The sequence below is a fragment of the Tasmannia lanceolata genome, unplaced genomic scaffold (genome assembly GCF_043159265.1).
Source record: "Tasmannia lanceolata isolate RefF3 unplaced genomic scaffold, GAP_Taslan_0.1 ptg000006l, whole genome shotgun sequence".
NCBI classification, from domain to species: Eukaryota; Viridiplantae; Streptophyta; class Magnoliopsida; order Canellales; family Winteraceae; genus Tasmannia; species Tasmannia lanceolata.
Genome location: NW_027518683.1, coordinates 752147 through 761278, shown reverse-complemented (window position 1 = coordinate 761278; position 9132 = coordinate 752147). Strand labels below are relative to the sequence as shown.

The 9132-nt window shown below is 39.9% G+C and overlaps 1 protein-coding gene across 1 annotated transcript; it reads right to left on the bottom strand.

The window, feature by feature from the left end:
* Positions 1 to 1892: 1892 nt before the first annotated feature.
* On the bottom strand, positions 1893 to 7646 carry LOC143879170 (nuclear transcription factor Y subunit C-3-like). The gene is made up of 2 exons (XM_077381385.1): positions 7303 to 7646; positions 1893 to 3212 (listed from the first exon to the last, which is right to left on the bottom strand). The coding sequence occupies exon 2, from the start codon at positions 3145 to 3147 to the stop codon at positions 2317 to 2319; it is 831 nt and encodes a 276-aa protein (XP_077237500.1). The 5' UTR covers positions 3148 to 3212; positions 7303 to 7646; the 3' UTR covers positions 1893 to 2316.
* Positions 7647 to 9132: the final 1486 nt, after the last annotated feature.

Below are 9132 nucleotides of genomic sequence, written 5' to 3'. Positions count from 1 at the left end.
TAGGGGTGGGTGGGGGGGGGGGGGGGGGGGGGGGGTGTTGTAAAGAAGAGATAGATTTGGTTGTGTACAAAAAAAGTGAGACAATAGTCCCCCAAAAGCAGGCCTTGTTAGGAATGGTTTGTTCTAAGTGTAGATTGTATTAAGTTTTGCCAATTGTATTCTTTATTTATGTGGATCTTCTGATATGATTCTTGCTGCTTCTGTTGTCTCTATATTTGCTGTCATTTCTTCCTGCACGGATCTTCCAGTTTCAGTTGGTTAGCCTAAAGGGATTTCCTGAAGCAATCTACTTGGTGGGTATGATACGCTCTGTTGCGCAGGCAGGGATCAGACTACCAGCTGTACATGTGAAAACCTGTAGCTCGGCTACTGGGCACTGTTTTTTGAGTTTGGTGCAATCCAGAGGTCAGAGGTTGGCACTCCTTATGATATCAGGTGCAGGAAGTGTTTCTCCGGGTATGCTTATAGGTAAATATTCTAATACATTGCAGCTAGCACATTGAAGTCTGCTGTGGTTTGGATCTTATGGGCGAGTGCCGCCTTTGTGAAGCCTTGGCTTCTGGGCTTCAAGCTTCCTGAAGATTCTCGTTTTGCTATGCCATTTATTTGAACCAGCTTCCTGCTGAGGTTTGGGCCTTCGAAAATGCAGCTCCCGGGCTTCCCACATAAGCTGGGGTTCCTTGACCACCTTTCTGTCCTCTGGGAGCCCAGCCAAACACGCAAGGGGGCATTTGGATTGTCCGAATTAAGTGCTGGAATCGGTATCCTATTTGGAATTGGTTGTTTGGTTCAAAAAAAGGAACAGAATCTAGGGGTGGAAATGATACCGGGGTGGAATTAAAGGGGTGAAAAATGCTGGAATCTGTTTCCTGCCGGAAAAGGTGGTAATAAAATTGATTTTAACCCAAAGTAATAAAATTCTACTTGACGAAAAAGCTGACCCAAGTCTACTCGACGAAAAACCTTGTCGAGGTTTCTTACTGGGTCCAATCGGCTCAATTCTGTTCACTTTTGAGTCAAGTTTTGCAGCTATGGCCTATTCCGACGTGGGTCATGGCGTATTCCGATGTGTGCTATGGCCAATAAAATGTGTTCCAGATGAAAGAAGGGTTGCAAGTATCAATAGCTTCCTTGGAGAAGGCCTTTAATTATGCGAAATGGTGTTTTTACCCTGTCTCAGCATTTATATAAATTGATGGAAACGTATGCATCAATTTGGCTATGATATTTTTAGAAGAGAATCTTTAGAACAATTAGGTCTCGTTTGGATACCTCAAATTTTGTATTTGAATTTGGAATTGAGTTTTCAGTACAAAATGAATAGATCTGCGGCTCATGTTGAGAGGGAGGCAGAGAGGGAAGGGGGTAATTCCTACTGCAGGGGAGAGGTTGAGGAGCTAAGAGGGTGAAGAAAACTGCCAGATTTATAGATTTCCAATTTCTTATTTCCACAGCTTATTTGGAAATCTGATTATTTTGACTGTCAGTCGCTGAATTGGAAATTCAAGGATTTGATCGGGATTCAAATGTCAACGCAAAAAGGGCTGCAAATGTGAGAATTCGAAATCAAAATCTTCTCGGCATCCAAACGGGCCCTTATTGTTTAAGAGAGAATATATTGGATAGACCCCACTACCACATGTAAGGTGATCAGATCCATGAGTGTTGTTGACCCTCAAAACATCCGGCTAATGATTCTATGCCCATGATCGAGCATGATGATCATGCACAAGAACTCATTTTATTTTCTATTTCAAGGATTCTTAAATATATTTATTTAATTTTTCAGGAAAATATTCCACCACATAAACACCCAGTTCAACCTATATGACCCTATCCAATTCCATAACAGCTGTGTGTGTCAAACATATAGCCATAAAATCACAAAATACTAGTCCTCTTAAAGTGCCCTTGTGATGCATTATCCTACTTACAATCTAGAGAAACACAGTGGTTCTAAAGAATCAGAAAGCAGAAAATAAGATGTGAAAACAAGCAAAGCTTGTCATCAGAAACTACAACTGAGAGAGTATTTGAGCGGCAGGGACACCCATCGAATTTCACTGGGCATATTTCATCAGTAAAACAAACCAAAGTGAAATTCGAGGTGATCAAATAAAAAACCACGAATGGAAGAAAGAAACTGTAGAGAAAGCAAAGCAAATCTATTACAATAGTAGTTCCCTTGGACACGCAATTGAAAGAGGGGCATGTAAATTTCATCCTCAACAGACGGATACTAGTTGCTAACATAAATTGTGTACTTGCACATCGTTTTATCAAATTCATCTGCTATAGCTACACTCTCTTAGCTGCTCAAGAGTCTGATTTTGGTTGCTGCTGCTGAACTGTTTGTTGCGGCTGCGGCTGTGGCTGCTGCCACATTGGCTGAGACATGTACACATGAGGCTGCTGCGCATACAAAGATGGATCCACAACAGGTTTACCCATGATCATCCCTGGAGATCCAACCTGCTGGGGATTCTGGGGAGATAAATAGTAGTAAGAAATTGGGTCGGCGGGACCTCCAACTGGCATGGTCCCAGTAGTCCTTGGGATCGAACTAAGCACCTCATCTTTCAGCTCCTCCCTAGGCACAATGTCAACAAGAAAGTCAAAGATATCTGTCCTTGTGATTGCTGCCGCAATGTCATTCTTCTGCAGTGTCCTCCGCTTGTTCTCCTCCGTGTGATTCCATGAACGCAGTGTCAACTCCAAAATGAACATTTCGCACGCCTTGGCAAATATGACCGGAGCTTCTGCTGATATCATCCTTACATCCTCATCTGCCTTCATGATTTTCTTGATCCTTGCCAATGGCAAGCTGTGGTTTTTGAAGTCGGTTGTTTGCTCGATTTCTTGGTACTGATTTCCCCAGAACAGCTGGAGTTGTTGCTGAAGTTGCTGTTGCTGCTGTTGGTGGATGTGCTGATAAGCAAGTTGGTGTTGGGCGAGCTGAGCCGGGGAGGCTACGAAAGCTGTTGGCTGACTGGGTGATTGAATGGATCCAACTGGTGTCACAACTGAGCCTGGGGGACTGGGCCCCATCATTGGGTTGGCTTGATATGAGGCTGCACCATATGGTATTTGAGCTGTACCAGCAACAACCCCCATAACTGGAGGCTGTCCATGTCCCTGTTGATCCATTCTTGATTGGACAGACAGGAGTGTAACTACTTTCGGGTAGCCTCGGAAAACAAACTTTTAAGATTCTGCTTTCGGTACATAAAAGAGATGAGACTTGCATACAAAATGGACTAAACGGTCATTCACTTTATGGAATAATGGAGTTAAACAACATAAATTGACATAACTTTGATGTGCAATGTTGAATATGGATGATTTGGCCGTATTTATTTCAACTTTTTTGATACATTTTCCTGTTTTTTTCTTAATTTCTTCGAAACTCTATAGCTAATAAGCTGATTTTACAATTAGATTGCCTGCCACATCACGATTTTATGATCCTGTTCAATTTTTAGGGCACTGAGCTCAGCTATGATAAAATAGACTACAAAAAGCCAATGGCTGTCAAAGATTCATAACTGGAAGTCTGAACTGACCCTAAATACTTCCCCAATTCCAATGAGACATAGATTACCTTGGAGCTACTATCAATGTCCGACAATTTGGTACAAGAGGACCACATACTTAGAATCTTCTCTTTATTAGGATATCTCCAATTATCTTTCAAAAAATTATTAGGATATCTCCAATTATCTTTCAAAAAATTATTAGGATATCTCCAATCCATTTCCTCTTGTGATGAAAGATCTCCCAACAACAACTCCCAAACTCCTTCAAGAGTCCAATGAATAGCGGAGTGCTTGATATCCCCTGCTAGCCACAAGAGATTTTCCCCTCAAAAGTCCTCATTCAGCTTCTTCCACATACCCCACACAACCACAAATACTGAAACATTTGAGGAAAGGACCCAACTTTACCAGCCACTTTACAGTGGATGAAGAGGTGGTTAGATGACTCTCCCACTTTCATGCATAGAAAGCATGCATTAACCAATCTAAATTGCTTTTGTTTTCTCATACTTCATTAACATCTGTACTTTTCCTCAACTGTCCTACAAAATGTTTTGACTTTAAGGTGGGACCAGTGCACCCCCAACCCCTTCCATATGCCAACAATCGCACATGGGAGGACTTTACCTTTGCCACCAAGGATTCCTTTGACGGACCTATTAAAAGATCCAAGGTTGATGCGACAAAAATCCATTAAATATTGTAACATTTGAGAACAAAGGACCCACCTTTACCAACCACTTTATAATGGATGAAGGGATGGTTAGCCGACTCCAAAGCACACATTTGCCAATCTAAATTCCTTTTTTCCTCACATCTTATACATTTATCATTATTATTTTTTGATAAAGATACCATTGATTCATTAATTAAATCAAAGAAGATTACGAATGCACTTCTGGGAGGAGAGAATGCCCCATATACAATTGACCTCTACATTCCTCAACTGCCATCAAACAAAAAGTTTAAACTCTAGATGGGACCAGTGTACCCGAGAAAGAAAGACTTAGAAGGCGACATTAATTCATACATGAGAGAGAGAGAGAGAGAGAGAGAGAGAGAGAGAGAGAGAGAGAGGATGGCGACTGGTCAAGATGACAATGGGAAAGGAAGAAGGGATGATCTTGATGAGGAAGAAGACAGTGGAGATGGAGAGAAGTTGGACATTGTTTGGAGCAGGGAAGGGAGGCGTTGCCAAATCAGCTGAAGGAACCAAGGATGCTACGAATGTAGGTGTGCAAAATATTCTCGCCGGCACATGCCAAGTAACAAAGGCAAATCTCGATCGCTTAATTGTTGAAGAAACTCTTTCAATGTGACCCAATGGTTTGGTCAGGAGAGTGTTTCCTATGGAGGTTTGTAGGTTTGATAGAAGAGATAATGGATCGTTTGGCAGGTTATACCGCCACTTTTAATCATGCCTGGAGAGTGAGTAACATTGAGGCGGATTAGTTAAGATCATTAGCCCTCTTGGTCACCTTTTGATTGGTAAAATCATTGCCATTCAAAAAATAAATCATTCATAAGATACGACCAAAAGGATTTCACCAAAAACTAGCACTAGACTCCCAAGCCGAAACTCCTTAGCCACTCTCATACTAAATCTCTTAACAAAGAAAAGCACACACTCCTAAAGGTCAATTAGCTTAGCGGCCTACCCCCACCCAATCGTAATATTCTTAACACTTTTGTCTTTATTGACTTCTAACCAATATGGATTTAAAGATGCATGGCAGAGAGACACCTTTCCTAAACAAAGATCCTCCCCAAAACCCAATGGCCTCCTCTCCACTTTAAACCTAATACCTTTGTCGAACTTTTCAAGGGTAGAACAAACGGACCGCTATGCGTTCGAAGACTATGAAGGCCTAAAAAAGAACCTTCACAACCACAAACCCCACTAATGGCTTGCAGAAACTCAATTTTCCCGGGAAAAAAGCAAATCCTAAGCTGGTAGGTTTAAGGGTGTCCATTATGAACAATACGCTTAATATAGCCATTCAAACAAAGGAATAATATATCTCTTGATGTTGGGGTTCTTTCACCACGTCAGTTTTTGGGACTTTCCGGTTCTTGATAAAATTGATTATCACTCATGAAATTGGGGTCATTTGAGGCTCCAATCTACTTCTTCTTTTCTTTGCTAACAAAGCTCTGATTTGGCCTTCAGGTACACTCTTCTTTTCCTTGCTTTGAAAGCTATTAGGTGTACCTGGTTGACCAATTTGCTCAGAAACTAAAGAGTACTTGCATGACCATAATAATGTGTTCCCGGTACACCCAGAATTGAACTGACTTAAGTGGCTAAACATCATCACAATAGATAACTTGTGAGACACACGCCACTCAACAAAAGCATATATCTCAAATCAGGAGAAGCAGCGTTATTGTTAGCTGTATTTTCCTCAAGGAGTAAGTGATATTGTAGGGTAATGTATTTCAACAGAAGTATGAGAGATGTAGAATCCCATGACAAATTTTTCCATACATTTTCCTTTTCAAACATTTCAGAAGCAAAGGGAGGAGTGTGTTTCTCCTTCAAGGTCTTGTTGGCTCCTTCCTAGATAAGTGTTATTTAGAGTGCTCTGTTTAATGTTCTAACCAGGACATGTTCTTGCTGTGAGGACTCTGTTTTATTTTCTAACCAAAACATGTTCTAGCTGTGAGGTTTACACCATGGTAATATCCGAAACCGAAATTTTAGCCGAAATCCCGACATTTCGGGCGAAATTCCATACGGCTAACAAAATACCGTTTTTTTAGCTGTCTCTTTGCATCGTCACCAAGGGTATGATATCATGGAAGCTCGTTTTGTTGGCTACTATCTGGGTTTTTTTTTTGGAAAGAAAGGAACACCCTCACTTTTAAGAATGTAGTCAAAAGTGCTTCTTTTTCATTCTCGAGGATCATTACTTTAGTCACCTCTAGGGTCAGAGTTCTCCCTAGTTTCCCGTTATACTCTACTACAGACATCGGACGATTTGCTTCAGTAAGAGAATGTGGGGAGATCTTGGCTACCCGATGGATTCCCCCTAATCCAGGATGGGTCCGGCTTAACTTTGACACATCTAGCTTGTGTAATCATAGTCTGACGGGTATTGGAGGCCTTCTTAGAGATGGGTGTTGCTTGACCAAATGGATCTTTTCTGGGCCTATTAGAAGGCCTATTAGAATCAAGGAGTCTAATGAGGCAGAAGTGAGGGTGATTTCTTTAGGGCATTAGACTGATGGCGGTGAGGGAGATTCCCTCAATGTTATCAAATGGGTGGATGAGAGGTCCCCTCACCTCTGGAGATTCTCAGAACTCATTGACGAGATTTTGGAAGGTGATCCAGTCCGCTTCCATCACGTTCTCAGCTGAATGGAGAGGCAGATCAACTGCTCTAAAGATCTTTGATTACTTGCCTCCTTCACTATTGTTGTTCTACTATTTGTATGCTTTTTTCTAATAAAATCCCATCATTTAAAAAAAAATAAATCAATCCAAACATGAAAGCCTAAATCTAACAACCAGGCACAAGCACACAATAAAGTTTTTTACATTAAATTTGCATTAAGCACCAAATAACAGACACTATTTCCGCTTGCAGTTAAAAAATATCAAAAAGGAAAAAAAAAAAAAAAAACCATAAAAATTCAGTCTATAAGCTTGAGAAAATAAACGGTCTCCATAAAAATAAGGGAAACAAAAGAAGTCTGTTAAAGAAGGAAGATATATGGCAGATCAAATGAAGGAAAATAAATAAAAAAGTAAATAGAAAATTACCTGTGTATGAAGGAATAGATGGATGGATGTTGGAAAATGAAGGAACCTAATAATGATTAGGGTTTTCTTCCAAAACTTGGGATCTTCCCGCCTGTGGCGTGAGAACTGAACTGGAAAGAATAAAGAAGGAAAAGTAGAAATATTGGGAAGAAATATAAAAAAGTAGTTCTGAAAAACAGGATCTTTTCTTCTCTTAACCCTAAAAGTAGGGATTTCAGTGGCTGGGTGGTTTTCTATTGGCCCATCACATATTATATGGGATCCGCTAAAACACGCCAGAAAGAGGGTGCTACCACTCAATCTAGGTGTATTTCGTAAAGATATTGCTCTACTTTATCTTAACTACTCTATTATAATACAGATTGTAGGAGGCACATAGATAACCTTAAATTAGGTATGACACCCATGTCAATTTGTCTAATAATTCAGAAGAGAAAAGGCAAATCAAATAATAGAAATTAAAATGGTGAAAATGCCTGGACTAATGGGTGTCACTACCAATTCCATATATGTAAATGTATAGAGGATTGATATCAGCACTACCATAGTTAGTTTGACACTTGCACTGCTCACTTTGTTTTGCACTTTTCTAATGGCCATGTTTGTTTTGGATTTTGAAAATCGGTTCCGAGTCAAAACAGATTATTGGACTCAAAATTGTTTTCATGGCTACTAGAATTTTCACGATGGCATCGATATCAATCATCATATCATTTTCCAGAAGAAAATATACCGCTACTTGTTTTAGAAACCCCCTAGATTAAAACATATCTACCTGAATCCCCTCAAAGTTTTCATAATTACCAATGATACAATTTTGTGCCTAAATTAGTTTTCTATTTTTTTCTTTTACCCATTATACCCTTCATTATATTACCCTTAGGAATCCCTAAAATCCTCATCACTAAAAGCAACACTAAATCTCTCTCTCTCTCTCTCTCTCTCTCTCTCTCTCTCTCTCATAAAGGCAAGATGATGTAAGCTCGAACAGACCATTATTATTCAAAAAGTAACCGCAGGATGATCCAAACCATCCATTTGATGGGCACACCATTGTATGATCCAAACCATCCATTTGATGAGCCACAACGTAAATAGATTGTGGCCCAAAAATCACTTCCATAGGATGATCCCAACCGTCAGATCTATAGCAGTTTCCATAATATGCAGTTCCTCAATAGATCAGAGGGTTGGGATTATCTTATGGAAATGATTTTTGGGCCACATCCTATTTACATTGTGGCCCATCAAATGGATGGTTGGATCATACTACTGTGTGCCCATCAAATGAATGGTTGGATCATACTATGGTGTGTCCATCAAAAGGACGGTTTGCATCATCCCACAGTGTGGCACGTATAATACTTTTTGAAAAATAATGGACTATACCGGCTTACATCATATAAAATCTTACAAGAGAGATGTTGCCTTCGTAAGAGAGATTTTTTAGGCTGTGAAGTGAGAGATTTTAGGGCCTGTTCAGTTGCGCGCAGGAAATGGAAAGGAAAAGAAAATGACGTGGCAGAAGGAAATGGAAAGGAAAAAAAACTGCTAAAAAAGCAGTAGGAGTGAGCATTCAGTTGCCAGGAAACGGATTAGAAACAGTAAAGAAACAACATGAATGTGCATTCTGTTGTCAAAAAACTAAAAAAAAACAGCACAAAATATGTTGCCATTAAAGACAACATAGTACTTTTGCTTCCCCATACTCACCTAACAAAAAGACAACATATCACATCCAAAGATATTCATTATTTAATATTTTCCCAAAATTTCTGTTGAAATTTTGTACGAGATAAATTATTACTTTATTTGATTTCGTTGGATTTT